The sequence below is a fragment of the Nipponia nippon genome, unplaced genomic scaffold (genome assembly GCF_047370975.1).
Source record: "Nipponia nippon isolate SJK-2023a ecotype South Korea unplaced genomic scaffold, ASM4737097v1 scaffold_14, whole genome shotgun sequence".
In the NCBI taxonomy this organism is placed as follows: domain Eukaryota; kingdom Metazoa; phylum Chordata; class Aves; order Pelecaniformes; family Threskiornithidae; genus Nipponia; species Nipponia nippon.
The window spans coordinates 9,862,288-9,880,946 of NW_028262330.1; the positions used below are offsets into that span (position 1 = coordinate 9,862,288).

General features: G+C 44.0%; 1 protein-coding gene across 2 annotated transcripts; it reads left to right on the forward strand.

The window, feature by feature from the left end:
• Window positions 1-9: 9 nt before the first annotated feature.
• Window positions 10-18,149, forward strand: GPS1 (G protein pathway suppressor 1). 2 transcript variants are annotated; one of them, XM_087751209.1, is made up of 14 exons: window positions 10-146; window positions 2,678-2,770; window positions 4,717-4,898; window positions 6,128-6,292; window positions 6,474-6,609; window positions 6,760-6,837; window positions 7,242-7,302; window positions 7,704-7,789; window positions 8,267-8,361; window positions 9,489-9,594; window positions 9,932-10,012; window positions 10,185-10,322; window positions 10,554-10,688; window positions 11,441-18,149. In XM_087751209.1, the coding sequence occupies exons 1-14, from the start codon at window positions 114-116 to the stop codon at window positions 11,513-11,515; spliced, it is 1,464 nt and encodes a 487-aa protein (XP_087607335.1). In that variant the 5' UTR covers window positions 10-113; the 3' UTR covers window positions 11,516-18,149. The 2 variants fall into 2 exon arrangements, with proteins under 2 accessions (XP_087607335.1, XP_087607336.1); XM_087751210.1 differs by lacking the exon at window positions 6,760-6,837.
• The last annotated feature ends 510 nt before the right edge of the window (window positions 18,150-18,659 follow it).

The following is an 18,659-nucleotide window of genomic DNA, read 5'->3' on the forward strand; positions in this document are numbered from 1 at the left end:
AAGGGCTTCACCTGTCGGCTGCGGCCTGGCGGCGCCGCGCGCCCCGGAAGTGGAAGCGGAGCCGGAGGGAGGGGCGGGGCGGCCAGCCGGAAGTGGCGGCCGCGAGGGGAAGGATGCCGCTGCCCGTCCAGGTCTTTAACTTGCAGGTACGGGGCCGCCCCCGCCGCCGCCGCCGCCGCCCCCGGCCCGCCGCCGCCGCGCCCGGCGTCCCTCCCGCGCCCTGGGCGACAGCGCGGCCCGGCCCTGCCGCGGCCCGGCCCTGCCGCGGCCTCCGGGTGGCGCGGTGCGGCCTTCCCCTTCGGCTCCGCGCCCGCCGGTTCCTGGCGGGAGGGGGAGCCGGTCTCGGCCGGCCCTGGGCCCTCGCTCGCCCTTCCGCCGCCGGCGGCGAGGAGCAGCGCCCAGCCTGGCGCCCGCGGCGGCCCCCTCGCTTGGTTTTCGCGTTGTCCGCGGCGCCGGGAGGGCTGGGGAGTAGAGGAGGCCGTAACGAGGTGGCGGGTGAAGAGGAACTGAGCCCGCAGTGCAGGGGGAAAGCCGCAGGAGCCCAGAGGGCCCGGTGCGCTGAGCCGGGCCCTCAGTACCCGCACAGGTGATCCCTTTGCCAGTTAACTGTCTGTCTTCCCTTTAGCAGCCAGCAAGCTCTCTGTCAGGGCCTGGGGGTGTGGAGAGTCAGGACAGGATGAGGGATAGTTCAGCATCCAGCTCAGCTTCCTCATCAGTGACAGATCTGTACTGCACCCCCTCCAGCAGTAGGTCACAGCTCTTCCTCCAGAGTACAGCAGGAGACTTCAGCTTGAGTTCCAGCTTCTCAGCTTGTGTGAGGCCTTACGAGGTACCTTCCAACAGGGCGCCCTTCTGGGCTCAGAAAATCTTGGGGAGCGAGCATTATTTTATTTGCTTTGTGAGTAGTTCCTAAGTAAACCTTGCATCTTCCTTCCGAAATAAAGAGTTTGCTTGAAAACGTCCGAGTTAGCGTGTCCTAGTGGGACTTCCAGCCCACTTGGGTTTTTCCTTGTCTGGGAGTTAAGAGAGAAACGCAGAGGACAGCCTGACAGCCTAGCAGGACGCAAATCATTCTGTTCCGCCAGCTGGAGTTACTGTTAGTTCTGTAACGCTGATTTCTAAGGAGTCCCTGTCAGGTTTTTGCTATGGTAGGCGTCAAAAAGCAACCCTGACACTTAGTGTTTATGGTATAAGAAAAGAGATAAGGTAGATAAAAATGAGAAAAATAACGGTCTCAATATATGATGACTTAAATAGTTTTATGCACAGTTTTCTTGAGTAGTGATCTCGACAACCAAACGCTCCTTTGCACCCTCCCTCTCTTTCCTTCATGCAGAGAATGACAAACTAGGAAACAAGCTTTTATATGCTTTATTTGCTTTTTCTTCAGATTTTGGGAGGTTTCACATCAGCCTTGAGATAATGTGTGTATTTGGTACATACTGGTGTGTGAAAGAATAGACAGGCTGTGGGTGAATACAAGATGCATCAATTTTTAAAGTTAGGAAATCTGGATCTGCCCTACCCCTCCTCACAAAAAGAACCCCCAACCCAACACAAAAACACCAACCCAACCCAAAAAACCCTCTATCTCTGGTTTCTTAACAGACAGCAAAATCAATAAAAACATGGAAGTAATTTGGTGTTGGTCAGGGCAATGTGGTTGGCATTTTTGTCCTTTCTAAAGGACATGCAATTTCATGCAAAATTCTTGCAATTTACCCTAAATTGGGTGTTGCTTATGGTAATATCTGCACATATTCAGCATTTTATAAGATGACATTCAGCTTGGTTTTCCTGAGTTTAAATCGGTAATAGCTAGGGGGAAGGTTCAGCACGCTTTTGACTAGGAGAAGAATTTCGTGATACCGATTTTGTTTGCGGGACTGCATAGTAAATTGGTCTTAAATGGGAACGTACGCAGGTATTGTATCGATGCAGTTGTCCTGAGGTCACTGTGCTGGTGTGATTCCTCACGCGGTTCAAAGCAGTGCAAGATATACCAGGAGAATAAAATTCTGTTGTTCCTGCACAAGAGAATCTACCTAAACAGTTGGACTCGGATAACTATAGTAGGACAGTTCAACGGATGGTAAATTTTTGCAGTGCAGATAAATTTTTCCCCAGTGTTTGTTAGAAACCGTGGAATTGCCATTCTGCATTCTTTAAATTTTTTAATACTTTTAAAAAGTGTAACAGTTGTCATCTCCCCCGCCCCCCCCCCCCGTTATTACTTTGAAGCATTAAAGCAGCTTTGAAAAGTTCTGGTGAATTTGTTGGGTACTTTTTGACTTTTGGAGCTTCTTGAGCTGAGTGTTAATGCCTGCTCTTGCTCAAGAAAGACAAATGGAATGTCATTTGGAATTTAGCATGCATGCCTGAGATACTTTGTAGAATCAGATTTATTGACCCCTTCACTTTCTTGCTTGATAATTGACCAAACAAATAAAACGGTCTGTGTGAATGCTAGGCCTTAGGGCTACTTGTTTTAGACAAAGCGTCGTGCTGAGTAGTGGTGTTGCTAGAGAAAAATCCTAAACATGTCTAAAGGCTGAGGGCTGTTTTTTCATTTTTAAAATTTAATGTGTATTTAAGCAAGTCCTTAATAGATAGAGTAACATAGTAGTTTCCTGCTCAAACGTAATAAGCTACTTTTGACCTCATTTTGCTATTCTAGGGTGCAGTAGAGCCCATGCAGATTGACGTAGATCCTCAAGAAGATCAGCAAAATGCACCTGACATCAACTATGTGGTGGAGAACCCCACTCTGGTATGTGCTGGTTAAGGGCTAGTGGGTTACATTTCTTGGGCATGGCCTCTTCCTTTAAGGTTTTTGAAAAACTCCCTCATTTTACTCCTTGTCAAATTGTTATTTAGATATTAATAGGGTCTCTTCAAAGCAAGGTGGGGTAAGAATGCAGTGACCTCTTCTGTAGCTCATCAACGTATTGATCTCTGCTGCACCTCCTGAGATGAAGGAGGAATTGCCGTTTTGTGACTTGCTGCACGCTGCCTGTTTGACACAGTTTCCTTTCTGAAATAGTTTAGTACCTCTCCGATTACTTACGGAGACATCATTCCTTTATTTTGAGGCTTGTTCTTTGAGGAGCAAGGCTCAGGTGCTTTAAGTATATAATTAGGATAGGATTCTTTCATTGTTTGATCCTCTGGAGACTGGCTAAAACCCACAGAGCTGTAGAGTTGTAAAAGGCTGTATTTGCTTATATTAGTTTCTTCAATTTTTAGTTAATGGTTTAAGATATTGGCTAATTTTTACGTATCAGCTCTGTAACAGTGAGAGATGGGTGTTGCAGAAGAGAACAAAAATGTTAACTGGAAAAAGTTAAAGCAACATTAAAATTGCAAAATAAAGCATTCAGTTAGGAAGCTTTGGACCTGACATAACCTCTGAAGCTTTAATTTGTTCCTCTTGTCCCCGTGCCTTATGACAGTTGTCATGTGGTTATTCACTGTTTACTGCACAGCCCTCTTTTTTTTGTTGTTAGTATTTTTTGTGTGTTTTTGGGTTTGTGGTTGGTTTTGGGTTTTTTTCAGCGTATCACCTGATACCTTGTTTGATTTCATTGCATTCCAATTCTGTTCTGAAGCTGGAGTGATGAAGCAATTATGTTGTGACCTTTATGTCTTTGTTATTACTATAGCATCTAAGTGTTCCACAAAAATTAGTGATTTTTCACTGTAACTGATGTGAAGGACCATAATTCCCCTTTGACATTCAAAGACCTGAGGAGTAAAGTGAAATTGCTCAGTGATTTCAGGAGTATTGTGCACCATCAGGCATGAAACTGTGGAAGAAAGAATGCTTCCTGCTTTTATATTTTTCAAGTTCTGTAGCAAATAAAGCAGGAATCCTAAATACAGATTTTCAATCCTGTTTCAGTCTCAGAGCAAGATCATTCTTGCACTGAATCAGGCAACAATCATGTTAGGAAATGCGCCTGTGACATCTAGAGCAGTATCTTAATTCAGACATACAGGGGTGAGGGAGTCAGACATGACACAGGATGCGTATTCAATGTGGACAGGCAACCTGAATCTAGTGTTCGCTACTGCCTGAATGCTTGACTTTGCCCTGAACATTCTGCTGTGGTTGTTTGCATGCGTACTTCTGTCTTGGAAATCTCCCTGCAATGCCGTATCGTATCTTTACTAGATGTTTTGTACTCCTCTTCTCCCCCCACCCCCAAGGCTTAAAGTCTGTTAAGTGTTCAGAATTTAAAGCTCAGATCCTTCCTCAAGAGTAGGAGACCCTATTTGTTCTCAAAGGAGATGCTTTAAGAAATTAGTATGAGCAAAAGAATGCGAATTGTCATATGGAAACTATTTTTCAAGGAAAAACTGCATCTGGAATGGTTGTCTGGTTTAGGAAACTTCAGCTCAAGTGATGGAATCTTGACAAAATTATTAACAGGTGATATAAGTGATGCTTAAAGTGGGTGAGCTGATTAGCCTTAGCGGACAGCATTGCAACTGAAATAAAAAAAGGTAAATTGTAATGTACTGCATATATCTGAGGAAATTATTAACGTTTGAAGAAAGCAGAAATGGAATAATCTTACCTGATTTTTCATTTGTCTGAGTCATGCTGACTTCCATGAAGGGGTCAGGACTGCAGGAAAACCTGGGCAGGTCACAGTGGAGTAGCCTGATTTAGTGTTGCCATCTTCACGTTCTAAGACCCGGTTTTGTTTGCAGGATTTGGAGCAGTATGCGTCCAGCTACAGCGGTCTGATGCGAATTGAGCGGCTGCAATTTATTGCTGATCACTGCCCACAGCTGCGGGTGGAAGCTCTCAAGATGGCACTGTCGTTTGTCCAGAGAACTTTCAATGTTGATGTGTACGAAGAAATCCACAGAAAGTTGTCTGAGGCCACCAGGTACTAAGAGATCGTGGGAACCTGGGGAGCTTTTTTGACTGAGTTAAGACCAATGGGCCACAGTGGGGCACTCTGCGCGTAATGCTAGCATGTTCCGTATGCAAATTGTCTTTGCCCTTAGAATTTGATAGGAGTGCAGTGTGTGTGTGTGTTCAGGCCTAAGGTCTCATGCTTTTTTAAAAGATTAAACACAGAAGACATTATCTCATTCTGAAGTCTTAGTGTTTTAAAAGGCTACGGGTAGATATTGAGGAGAGTTTAGTCCTTGCAACTGCTTCAAATATTAATGAAAACAGTTGTCTTTCCTTAGGTAGATTATGGAGATGAAGCCTCTTCTAGATGCTTTTGTGTTCATAAATTAAAACCTCATCTGTTTGCCTTGGTTTGGTTTGTTCCCTGCCCCGCCCCCCCCTTTTTTTTCCCCCTCACAACAGGTTTGCTGTTAAGGGTGGTGTTTGATACTTCACTTACCCATCCATGCTTCTTGTCTTTGCGTTATTGTTGTTGCTATGCATCTTCGTTGATTTTTTGTCTGTTTTGCCCTGGGAGTCTTTACCGTGTGTGTGTGACAGCATGGTCATTGCTTTCTTATATGTGAAAAGGACTGTTGGTAAAAAAAACCCAAAACCCAAACAAAACCCCCAGAAAACTCAGAATGTGTTTTTCTTTTTAAAATATTGGAAAGGGAGTTCAGTGCAAGTAGATATGTTGATCTGAGCTGGATGGAAAAAGAAGTTGGAGAATATCTGTACAGCGTAGCTTTGCTATCAAGCCATTGCAATATAGCTGGGGAGAGAACTCGTAAACACTTGCACGCTGTGTCCCATATAGAGATGTTTGATTGGATTCAATGATTCTTCAGAGTCATTAAATACTTTCATAGAATGTAATAATTGATTGCAGTGCTGTTACTAACTTGCTTTCAATTGATTTACAGAGCAGGTTGTTTCTTTGAAATTACCAATGACTTGCTTGTTAGTAAAATACCTGCAAAAGATCATTAGGAGAAGAATTTTGAGAAGAATTTGTAAACATCTGTGATGTTTATGTTACTGTTTTCACTGGAAATCTTAGCTGTCTCTTTCTTTTTTCCCTACCATCCTTGTTTTCTCTTTCATTTGTTTTCTCTATGCAGTCCTGTTTGTTAGGGTAACTGTGCCAGGTCTCAGCAGACCTCTGTTTTGAAAAGTTTGCAGCCTAATAGCCCCATTCGAACTCTTTCCTTTCAGAGAACTGCAGAATACACCTGATGCTGTCCCTGACAGTGGAATTGAACCCCCTCCTCTTGACACAGCTTGGGTTGAAGCTACACGCAAAAAAGCTCTTCTTAAACTGGAGAAACTCGACACAGATCTGAAAAATTACAAAGGAAACTCCATCAAGGAGAGTATCAGGTGAGATGCGGAAGGCTCTGCTGGAGCAAGGAAGAGCATTTTGCTCCTCCAGGCACCTAACACAGGATGTCAACTGCATTCAGTGCCTTAGGTCAGTGTGTTGAGTTACTTGTTTGGAACAAACTGACTGTGTCCCTTTCTGAGCACACAGTTCATTGGTATTTTAATTCCTGTGCTCCAGGAGAGGCCACGATGACTTAGGTGATCATTACCTTGACTGTGGGGACCTCAGCAACGCTCTCAAGTGTTACTCACGAGCCCGTGATTACTGCACCAGTGCTAAACATGTGATCAACATGTGTCTCAATGTCATCAAGGTAGGAGGGTTTGCAGGAAATGGTACTTGGTGTCTGTCTGGTATCTGCTGTACAGTCCACCTGTACTTCACGCTGGTTACACCTCTTGTGTCTGCAACGACACTGCTGATCTAAGTAACACCATTTATCCATGCCTGTTCTACACCACAGGTTAGCGTCTACCTCCAGAATTGGTCTCATGTTCTGAGCTATGTAAGCAAGGCTGAGTCTACACCAGAAATTGCAGAAGTAAGGTCCTGCTTTTTAACTTGCATGAGTTTTCCCTTTGTTTTCTGTCTCCAAAATTTGTAAAATGATTTCTTCCTTTCCCCCTTTATGACTTGCTCCCTATAAGACTCCCTTCATCTTACAGTCTGTTCTTCCTCTAATCCAGCCTCCTTGGCTGCTATACTACTTTTTTCGAGATTCATTGTTGCTTTTCTCCCATTATATGTGTGCAGGAAATCTGACTCATGGTAAAAAGAGAGACTTCCCATCCTCAGTTCTTGCCATATTTCCCAAGACAAATAAGATGAAGTTATCTTGCCGTTGAGATTTGCAAATTCGTTATTAGGATGAAATATCCCAAGGACAGTTGTAATCAAAATGATTTTCATACTGTTTGCTCACTACTGCTTTTTCTTATCCTTTAGCAAAGAGGAGAAAGAGACAGCCAGACACAAGCAATTCTCACCAAACTGAAATGTGCAGCAGGTGAGTGAATCCTTCAGCTTCCCATATTGTCTGCCCCTCTTTCTGCCTGTTAGCTGTCCATAGGGCTCTTTCACAGCAGTGGGTGCTTGGTTTATTTTTTCTCTCAGATTTGACAGGCTTTGTATTTTCTCACCAGAGATGCAAAATTTAATAAAGCTGATGAGATGGAACTGCTGACTTGTTTTTGCCATTTCTTTCTTCTCCCTAAGTTTCTTCAGAGAGGATGCCAGTGTGAGTCAACATAGCTCAAAGGATGCTAGATACTGTCTGAGAGTCTCGTTTCACTTCAATAGCAAAAGCACTAGCAACCGTGTGGGGGCCTGTCCTACTTCCCAGATGTTGCAATTTCTCCTAATTTGTATGCTATCATAAACAAAGGACTAACTTTTTCTGGTTCCTAGGCTTGGCCGAACTAGCTGCTCGGAAGTACAAACAGGCAGCAAAGTGCTTCTTGTTGGCATCATTTGATCACTGTGATTTCCCTGAGGTGAGGACGAAGAGGGAGCTGTGTGCAGGTCTTGGAGGGGATGTAATTCTGCTAAGTATTAGGTTGTAAAATTCAGATACTGTAGTTACTCTCACAGCACTCCTGTATAGTTTGGTGGTGCTGTGAACCGTGTTTTGTTGTGTTGTGGTTTGTTTTTTTTTTAAATAAAAGTCTCTGTTCTTCGATTCTCTAGATGATTTACTCTAGATTGCATAGGAGTTACCTGTGAGATTTGTGTATCTCTGTAGCTGAATCAAAAGACTGGCTGTTGGAACTGTTTTCTGCTCTCTTAGCCGTGGACAGTCACTCCTCAGGCTCTGGGTGAATGCCTGGGAGCATGTTGAGTGGTTCCACTGCATTCGACAAGGACTGATCTTGTCACTGCGTGAAGGAAGGGCCTGGGGTAGAATACGTAATTCCAACCTTCTGCCACTTCAGTAGTCAGTGACAGCTCTCTTTCTCGCTCGCTCTCTCTAGCTTTTATCTCCTAGCAATGTGGCTGTGTACGGTGGTCTCTGTGCCCTTGCTACCTTTGACCGTCAGGAACTGCAACGAAATGTTATCTCCAGCAGGTAACTGATGCCTTGAGAGGACTTTGTATGTACTGGACGTCTTTTGGGACATGGGACTTTGGTTGAGAGTGGATTCTGGCAGGAGTAGTAGCTTTATTGTACAGGAGAGAAAGAATCACCGAGCCTTAGTTCGGCTTTAGCATTAAGTGACGTTTCACTGTCTAAAACACGGTTGTTAATCACAGCTGAAATTTTCGTAATATAAGAAAAGTTTCCAACCCAGGTCAAATCCAATATCTACATAGCCCAATTTTCTATCTCCATCAGCAGTCTGTATCAGATAGTAAATCAGAGGGATACAGCCCTACAGAAAGCAGCTGTAAGATGATTTGCCTTCATGTTACCACTTGTTCTGGTGTATGTTAATCATATTAATACAATTTAATAATTGTTAGTACAACTTGCAGCGTAATCTAACTATGACATATACAAGGTTAAGAGAATTACAGTCTTTGAAAGAAAATGGCTATTTGTGTGTCATAGATTGAATTACAATGATACTGAATTCCTGTCAGCTAAGCGTATGGAAGCATTAATTTTAAATTGGTGTGGAAAAAGGGTTGTTACCTTGACTTTTTTTTATTGGCTGATTCATAGGGTGAGATCCCAAGGTTTGGAAATCTGTGGTGGAGAATTGGGAGAGCGCTGAGAAAGAGCGTGAATCCCAAAGATCTCCCACACTTAGGTTATTTTCCTGAGACAGTTGTATACTTACCCTGCTTATGGCATGCTGTACTTAGTGAAGGCTGTGCTTCGAAAGGGAACACAAAGCTGGCCAGCACAGGCTACAGTGCGCGCACAGATGTGGCCTGTGGTTTCTGGTGGTGTATCCTGATTTTGACCTATTCCCACTCATTTTTTTGTTTTGTGTGGACAAACACTTCTACTGCTTGGTTTGTCAAAAGTCTCTTGCCTTCCTTCACCACAGCTCTGATGCTGTGCTGCATCTCTCTGTGTTCCAGGCTCCCAGCCCTGCTGAAAATGGGCTGTCTGCTCTGCTAGAGAGTAACTTCTTGGAATCTTCAAATGATAGTGAGAGTTTGTAACCTTGCAACTTGGAGTGCTGGGGTAGTGGGGTATTTAAGTGGTCGGTTCCAATGTCTAATCACTGCTATCTTTATCTGTAGCTCCTTCAAATTGTTTTTGGAGCTGGAGCCACAGGTTCGTGACATCATCTTCAAGTTTTATGAATCTAAATATGCTTCATGCCTGAAGATGCTGGATGAGATGAAGGTGAGTTGCAGGGGAGCAGTGCAGAACAGACCTTAAAAGTTCCCTTCGCCTAGCCTTTTGTGAGAAGCGGTGACCATTCAAAGTAGCTACTAAGAGTGTTGAGCTCTTCTGTGTCTTCTGTCTCCTGATGTAGTGAAGGGAAATTGGGAGTAGTTTAGCAGTAGAGGGTGAGGAGAAATGATAACTTTTTAAAAATATATTGCTAGTTCTTTTATTCATTCTTGCTGTAGTATAATATCCTTAAGGTTTAAGTATATACACATACATGTTTCGGAAGATAGGAGTAGTATCTTTTTCCCAGCTGCTTCTCAGCTTCTGATGTGGTTTTTTTTCACAGGACAACCTGCTGCTGGATATGTACCTTGCACCTCATGTCAGGACACTTTATACCCAGATTCGAAATCGTGCCCTTATCCAGGTAATTGTTCCTGTAATCCTGAGAGGTGGATGAACAGCGTCAAAAGTCTCTCTTTTGAACAGAGACAAAAGAGAGAACAGAGTCAAAAGGCCATCTCTTTGTAATTGCTTTTCCCGTGGTTTTTCAGAGGGCAGGGAGTACACTTGGCAACTGAATATTTTCTTCTTCCTAGTACTTCAGCCCCTATGTGTCGGCAGATATGCGCAAGATGGCCACTGCTTTTAATACCACGGTGGCTGCTCTGGAAGATGAACTTACTCAGCTGATCCTGGAGGGACTGATCAATGCCAGAATAGACTCGCACAGTAAGGTGAGTGCATCTGAGCCGCAGACTGAACAGCTGTACTAAGATTAGAAACTCTCCATTCCTGGGACACTTTGAAGTTGCGTTCATCTGTTGTGACTGGTGTTTTCAGTAGGGCTGATCTGTGTGTAAACTCAGACTCGGTGATAGCTTAGCTTTGTTCCCTTGCGCAGAAAGGGCTTCCTGCTGTGGAACCCTGTCATAGCTCCTGTGTACAGTTCTCTGTGTTGGTTGCAGATTCTTTATGCTCGAGATGTAGATCAGCGCAGCACAACTTTTGAGAAGTCTTTACTAATGGGCAAAGAGTTTCAGCGACGTGCCAAAGCTATGATCCTGCGAGCCGCAGTCCTGCGCAACCAGATACATGTCAAGGTATGGGCATGTTAAATGTGGACTTTGAGACAGTGTTAAGATTTAAATTTTTTTTTTTTTTTTAACTGAAACTATACACGTTGGTGAATTGAAGATTCTGGAGGGGAATGGATTTATTGTGCTCGTGATTGGACAAATTCTTACAATACTAAATATGTAAGGAACGAGTGCTTCTAGCCAATACATTGACCCGCTTGTACAACGCAGACTGTCCTTTGAAGTTTATAGGCTTGGATTGATTCTAACTAATTCATTCCGACTAACTCTTGATAGACATGTCTTTTATCTTATCAAAACAAAGATTGAAGTAATTTTTTTTTAGCAGAGGAAGTGAAAAATGCATTAATTGCTTGGAGTATTCCTTCCAGGATGCAGTTCCAAAAGAATGCCCTTAGGGGGAGGATAGGCCACCTGCCACAGAACGTGTTAAATTCTGTAGTATATTAATCTCTGTGATAACTAAATGCCAGATAGGATTCAACTTCTGGGGCCAACAGCACCTTGTATATAGTAAATAAGAGGGGCTTAAAAGTTCTGGTTTGACTTTTTTAGGATCGGCTCTTGTGAACTGTAACTATAGAAGTTGTAAAGACAAAGCTTTTGCAAAGCCATCGTTATTTACGAGTTGGGGGTCTGCTCTCCCTCTGCTGTTATCCTGCTGTGCTTCACCTGTGCTTCATTTGGTCTCTCAGGAAGCACTCTGCAGGATATTTACACATCACTAACTGGGATGTGTTTTGGTCTTGTTGCAGTCTCCTCCGAGAGAAGGTAGCCAAGGGGAGCTTACTCCAGCTAACAGCCAGTCCAGGATGAGCACCAACATGTGAAAAACTTCGTGCACTACCAAAAGAAATTGTCCCTCCAGGACTGTACCCGGTGTCTCACCCACTAACTGCTGAGCTTCACAAACTGTCCCTGTCTCCCTCACTTCTTGCTTGGATTGAGAGGGTCAGGGCTGATGGTGGATAATATGAATATTCCAATAACTTCAATTCTCCTTGACAAGAAATTCTTTCTAAAAACAGCATCCCTGCAATGGGTCATCATTTCAGTTTTGGTAGAACATCTTCCTCCATTCTCCTTCTTCCACCACTCCATAAAGAGCTGTCAGGTTATTCACACAGATGCTGATTTGAGAGTTTTTTCAGCTGCTATTAGTTTTCTTGTTTCAAAGCTGCAAAAAATAGTGTTAGGTTGAATGGACAGGTGTGATCTAAGATGAATTTTGCTGGCCTGAAAGTATTGCCTTGAGTCTGAGCAATGCTGAGCTTTCTGTTTATTCCAGATAAACTTACAAGTGCATTGCTCTCAATTATGGAGCTAGAGTTCTGATGGGAGAGGAGATTTCCTTTGAGAAACTCTTAATGATTTTTCACCTACACCAGAAAACATGGCACTGCTTCCATGAATTCAGTCACAGGCCTTTATTTCAGGGTGTTATGTTTACCTGGATCCAGGTTCTTTCTCTCTGGTCTCTGTTTTCAAAGACCTGTTTCCTGATGTGTTTCCCACTTGTGCATGACCTGGCTTTGGGGTCCAGTGTTATCACAGCAGTAAATCTCTACTCATGCAAACATTGCTGCTTGTCCAGTCTTACTGCCATAGCGTGTGATGGTTTCCCAACATGTGCAACAGTTGCTTCTGGTAGCATGGATAAATGCCATAAAATACCACTCGAGTCCTGTGGAAGAGCTGAAAGCAGCCAATCTAGGTGCCCGCTCTCCAGGTGCATTTATTCTGCTTTTCCTTTTATAAAGGGATTAAAGGTGGCAGCCGAGGTGTGTGCATGTTCTGTGTTAATGAAAGGAGATATGCACTGAATTTTCTGAAGTCACTGCAGCCTTGCTTTCATCTAATCCGTAAGGCGAGCTAAGAACTTTGATCCAGCCCTGACCGGTCTGGCAACTGACTACAGATGTTACTGTTAATGTGTTAATGCTTTTTTTTTTTTTTTTTTTTAAAAATAAGTTGTTATATCTAGTGCATTAAACAGCAGGATTAAAAAGCTTCTGAGTATTTGGAGTTTTGTGTTAAAGCCGGTTTTTAGGTATTTTGATCTCAAGCCATTGATTTTTTTGCTAAGCTTGATGATGTTTTGTTAGGCCATTGTATTTTGCTTTCTGATCTGGTTGGAGATGTAGCTTGGATGAACTGTGAAGAAAGTACAATCTGAGGGAATGTTCTAACCACAAAATTCCTGGACTGCATTTGCACAGCTGCTAAATTGCAGCAGTGCTCTGTCCCTCTGGCTTTCCGTGCTTTTTAAGACTTAGGTGCTGAAAATGGAAGCAGTGGTTCCTGTGAAGTCTTTGGTTAAATCTTCCATTTGGCATGGAAAAATTCTCCCATTTTTGAGGAGAGAAAGGAGAGAGCTAGTTAATCGAGAACTTCGAGTCAGGCATCACCAATGACCAGTTTAGTGAGAAAGGCAGGTTGAGTCCTCAGGTAAATTGCTGTACGTCCTTGTAGAAATGCTGGGAAAGTCCTTTTAATGCCTTCTGCTCATGCTGAAGGAAAGCCATTCATTCCTACAATGCTACTTAAACCTTCTTGCTTTCTTCCTAAAATGGGCCACCGATACCATTTCGAAGGAAAAGATCTTACGCTCTGCTCTTGAAAAGATGGTTTTGCAACCCAGTTAAGTGCATCACGTCAGCTGACTGCCTGTTCTTACGCACAGCTTCGACTCTTGATTTTTGTTAGATTACTCCTGTTCCTTCCTGGAGGCTTTCTGCTGGAGGAATCCTCAGTTGCAAAGGACGTCTTCAGCGCGCTGCCCTGAGAGTCTCTGCTCTTCCAGACGCTAGCGCTTGTCCGCGCTCGGGAAGTGGCTGGAAGCGCGTATCCTTGAGCACTCGGCGTGGAGCCCACGAGGTGGCAACAGCAGTTTCCAGCTCTTGCTGTGGCCCGAGGCGGTTCCGTAGCTGGGGCAGAGGTGATCAGTTTCTTCTCGCCAGCCAAAAAGCTTACATCCTCTTTTGGACAGATAGAGCATTTCTCTCTTATTGCTTAGTTCATTGGCACTGTTCAGGCATAGTGTATGCTTTTGTGTAGAATTATTGGCGTGTAACGCTTTCCTTTAGCCGGTGAAAGAAGCTGCTGTTGCTTTAGGATCTTGTAGACGCGAGTCAGGGCTGTCGAGGCCTATTTCTTCTAGACATTGTTCAACGCCTGCTTCAGTCCTAACTACCTGCCAGTCCACAAATCAGGGAATACAACGCAGCACAGATACAGTTCTGTATAACTTGCATTTGTAAGCAGTTTCCCCCAGTGAAAGATTATTCTTACCTTAAATTTCTAAGTAATTTCCCAAGCAATAAATGGGAAAATAGTGACTCGCACAGAATGAATTTCCAGCGATTCCCTGTGACCACCAAGGTAATTCAGAGGATGAAGTTTTGTGGGATCTGTAGCATGTTGGAATGCCTAGGATATGTTCAGAGGAACTTCTTTAAGTGGATTTCATGAACTTTTGCAGCACCTTTTTGTTGATGAGGAAGGAGATGCCAGTGGCAGGCTATAACTGATGGTGTCCTTATGCAGTGTAAATCCTGCTTTCTTTACCTGACCTAGCTAGGGATAAAGGAAAAACAGTTGGAAAGAACCTCGTTCTTTTGGTGAAGGCAGTTTTAATTAGCACAACTAATTGTAGTGGCAATGTAGAAACTGCCATGGAGATTTGTGTTGGAGTAGTTGGGGATGACTGGTAATTATCTGGCCAGAACTTGTCCAGCATAGCGGTCTGTGTCGCTAGGATTTGTAGAGGGAGGTCTATAAGAGGGGGAGATTACATTACTGCTTGGACTGTGCCTGGGTGCGGCAGCATCTGCAAGCTGCTGTCGTCGGAGAGACTTCAGTGGCTGAGGGAGAAAGTAGCAGAGTCCCGTCTTTGCCCCCGTGCCGTGCGCGTATGATCTGCGCATCGCTTTCTGGGACTCTGCCGTAACGGTCTCGGTGTTACTTCCTAACTTAGCTGAAATGTCAGCGTTGTTCCATCCTCTGGACAGCTCCCAAAACTGCCGCTGAATAATGTATTATTTCTGATACATGTGATGTAATATAAACTTTCAGAAAAACAAATGAGGAAACTCTAATAATAGCAACAATGCTTCTGGCAAAGATCCATCATGCACAGGTAGAAAGTGCTGGTCAAGCATTGATTTTTTTTTTTTATTATTATTTTTTTTTAAGAGTGAAGTCTCGGCCAACTTAATTTGGCTATTTGAGGTTCTTATGCCATCTCCTTCATTACTTTTTATATGAAGCAGATGACAGTGGGGGAGCAGTATGCTCCACAGGACAGTGCTCTTAGTATTTTCTTGCGCCACCTCCTTAGGAGAGCTGAGACTAATACGAGCCAGCGTTTCATTTTTTCAGTAGTCCATCAGCTGTGAATTTGCAGTAGGGTGAAGGACACCGAACTGGTATGGAACTGACTTCTGCTTATCTCTGATGCTGTTAGGGAACAGGAGATGAATTACTCTCTGCTTTGCAAATGAGCTCGGTACTTCGACTGGTATTATTTTGGCTTCTGCATTCCTATGGGTCTGTGAATTCCATTCAACATTTCATAGGGTCTGATAGAACAACCTAGCTTTAGATTATCTCATAGGATAACTTGATTGGGCTAAATTAATTAGATAGGGAACAGAAAGTGGCTAATAAGGTATGTCAACCTCTAAGAGAAGTGTACGAGACTCAGTAGTTAGAAGTTTGGTAAATTCATAATGCAAGACAGACAGTTTCTTGACAGCAAAGAAATAATTCAAGTTTAGGCTTTAGTAGACTTATTAAAAGCTACAGACTGAAGGGTTGCTGCGTTAGCAAGAGATGGTCTAATTCAAACAAGAATTCAAGTGGCAAGACCTGAAAATCTGTCTTACGTGGTAGATCAGGCTAGGTAATCTTGTCCTTGATCGCACAGATACCGCTGTTTCAGTTCTCCAGTACCTCTGCAGCTGTAGCTCTGACTGTTATACTCCATGTGCCTGTAGTTTATGGAACTGAAGTCTGTGTACATAAAGGTTGTACCCTGTAAATACACGCTGAGATCCAGGGTTTTCAATCTTTGTTTTGATGTACTTCTTTTTGTCTTTTTTTTTTTTTTTAAATTCTCTGATATCTCATCTCATAAGCTGTTTGCCAAATAAAGGCAGTTGGCTTTCTTTTTGTCAGGTGAACTACTGCTATTTGTGTGCCTCTGAAAATGGATTTAGATACAAGAATCCAATCTCCCTCAAACCCAAAGACTGAGGATCATTTTCACCCTCATTCTACATGCAGAGTACTGCCTTTTCCTCCCCCTACTGCCATTAAAATTAAATATAGTGTATATCTTCTTGAGGGCCTATCAAACAGAAACAAAATAGGGCATTACCTTGCTGAGTTGGCAGGCTGCAATTTTTTGATGAGAGATGAACAGGATAATTAGTATATTGCCTAGCCTGAGAGTAATCCCTAGTTAGTGTGGGTGCAGGCGTGCCCAGCACGAATGGTAAGTGGCTCAGCTTTACTCATGTTGTAATAGTGACTCCTAATTCACAAGCATTGCTTATTAAGAAATTGATACGCTGGTCATCTTTACCTTATTAATTGCAAGTTATCATCTTCTAGAACGTCTGTTGAAAGTTCAGGTTGCCCCTTTTTTTCCATTAGCGTGGTGATTTGTGGTTAGATGCACCAAGGGAGCTTTGTGTTGCAGTGCCTAACTGAGCAGCGTTCCAGTCCTGTGGCAGGAGCCCTGCAGTCTTCTGCCACGCCGTGGGACGGGAGCTAACAAGAGAAGCGTGCATCTCTCCGCATTGCCTATTAAGAAATGCCTTGGAAGAGAGGGTGGGGACGAATATGCCTTAAATACTAATTCTGTATAGAAATGTGTCCATTTAGGATTCTCAAGTATAAGGCCCTTCCTGAATTTAGGAGCCTAAAGCCAGCTTGCTCCTTTCTTCACACTGGTAAGTGACTCTGTGATGAGACTGCGCTCGCGAGAGATGTGTTCTAAAATCCCACTGTGTGGTTAAGCATATAACCCAGGCCCCTCGCCTCGCACCAGTCCGCTACTGTGTTGTAACAGTGGGTGTTTCTCATGCCAACGCCTTTTCTGCCTTTGTGAATTTTCTCTGGTACAGCGAGGAGGAGAATGACCGAGCTTTCTGATGGTTTTGGGAAACTGTAAATGGGCGGGGGTCAGGTAAGCAGTTTGAAATTCCGTGACAACGAACACTTGGCTTTTTATTAGAAGAGGGGCTTTTCGAACAGACCAGGGAACTCGGAATACTCGAGAGCTTTGAAGTGTATGCCTGTGCGAGGGAAGAAGCGGGCTGTTTCCACAGGAGGTGGGAGAGGTGGTTTCCGGTTCCCATCTTTAAATAAGAAAGAGGAACATTTTCAAACGTGCTTCTCCCACACTAATCACTGGGCTCGGTGGTAAATGCCACACCCTGTGCCTCCCCCTCGGGTTCTGTGCTAGTTCCAGTTCACAAGGCAAGCTAGAATAACAGCTAGCAGCTTAGCCTCTGAGCTGGATTTGAATACAAGGGTAGTCAGGAATTATGGAAGCTGCTGAAAGTCTTGGTTAACAAGCTGATTAAGGCTGGAAGATGCTTTTCCCAGAACATTGTGGAAAATATTTTGTTCAAGTAACGAGCAAATGAAATGGGAAGACTCAGTAGGAGACTTTGAACTACTTTATTGTCATAATCTGTAGGAAGACACAACTAAATGTTATCATAGAACCGTAGAATCCCAGGTTGGAAGGGACCTCAAGGATCATCTGGTCCGGCCTTTTTCAGCCCCTCAACCAACCTTTGCTAGGCAGCGTTCAGTCCAGGACATGAAGTTCTTCCCCCTTGTGGTCCCTCTAGAAGCCTTAGTGTGAATAAATGGGAACAGCTAGGTAAAAGCTCGCTCGGGGTAGACAAATGGCCCGAGAGATTAAGGTGCACACGCTGCTGTGATAGGGAAGGTGCCTGAAGAAACAGCGTGGAGAATTTGAACACAGAACAGAAGAAAGTGAGCACAAGGGCGGCTGACGTACGGGCAGGCCAAGGCCTCTGCTTCGCGTATGGTGCTCTGCTGAGGGATCTGTTCGTCTTCCTTGTGGGCTCTCTTGTTATCAGTGCTTTGAATGAGAACGTTTCTCCATGGATTGAATAAGTCTACAGCTACTGGTAGCGTAGGGCGGTTTTTCAGCATACTGTTCCAGTCCGTGTATGACCTCATGGCTGTAAACTGTACCATCGTTTGTAAGGCAGGTTAGGAAATATGAACTGATCTTGCCTGGGCTCGAGGGGGTGTGTGTACACGTGCATGCATGAACACACACACACAAACGCGTAAGCAGGGAATGGTTGTTGAGTAGTCAAAAAAAACGTGTTAAAAATGGTTTATAAAATAACCAGGGCATGCTGTTACCTTCTGATTCCTGAGTGCTGTGTTTCTGTCATTAAAAAACCAAAAAGTCTCGAGCCCCTCTTTTGATTGGGGGTGGGGCAGGGCAGGGTCTTCCCTGTTTTCACAAATGCCTGGTCCCGTGTTTGTTTTCTGACCTTGGAGGCACTTTTGATGCTTGGTTTATGACTGCTCATAATCTTTCATTTCCAAGGGAAGGGCTCTTACGCGCTGAGCAGGCGCTTTGCCAGGGCTTCATGCAGACCCAGTATGCTGGGTGCTGGGTTTCTTGTTCAGTTCCTTTCAGCCCCAGCGTAACTTCCAGAAGGATTCCGACAGGCAGAGGAGGAATCTCTGCAATCGGGATTCTAGAAAAAGAAATGTCAGCCAGATGAAGCATCAAGGAAAGAAACCATGTCTCTCTCCTGGCTCCCGTCCTCCTGGTTGTGTTCAAAACAGCTATACCGCGTCCGGCGATGATGCTGACGACCTGTTTTATTTTAAATTTGTGTAAGGCACGCACCTAAGGCAGCTCCAGTCTGGGGGGGTTCTGTTGCACAGGCTGAGCATAGGAGCGCAGCA

What these genes read in the sequence shown, in the direction of transcription:
- GPS1 (XM_087751209.1), top strand. Translation starts at nt 114, where the DNA reads ATGCCGCTGCCCGTCCAGGTCTTTAACTTGCAG. An exon ending in CTACACCAGAAATTGCAGAA is followed by an intron (nt 6,838 to 7,241) that starts GTAAGGTCCTGC and finishes CTTATCCTTTAG; the next exon opens with CAAAGAGGAGAAAGAGACAG. An exon ending in CAAACTGAAATGTGCAGCAG is followed by an intron (nt 7,303 to 7,703) that starts GTGAGTGAATCC and finishes TCTGGTTCCTAG; the next exon opens with GCTTGGCCGAACTAGCTGCT.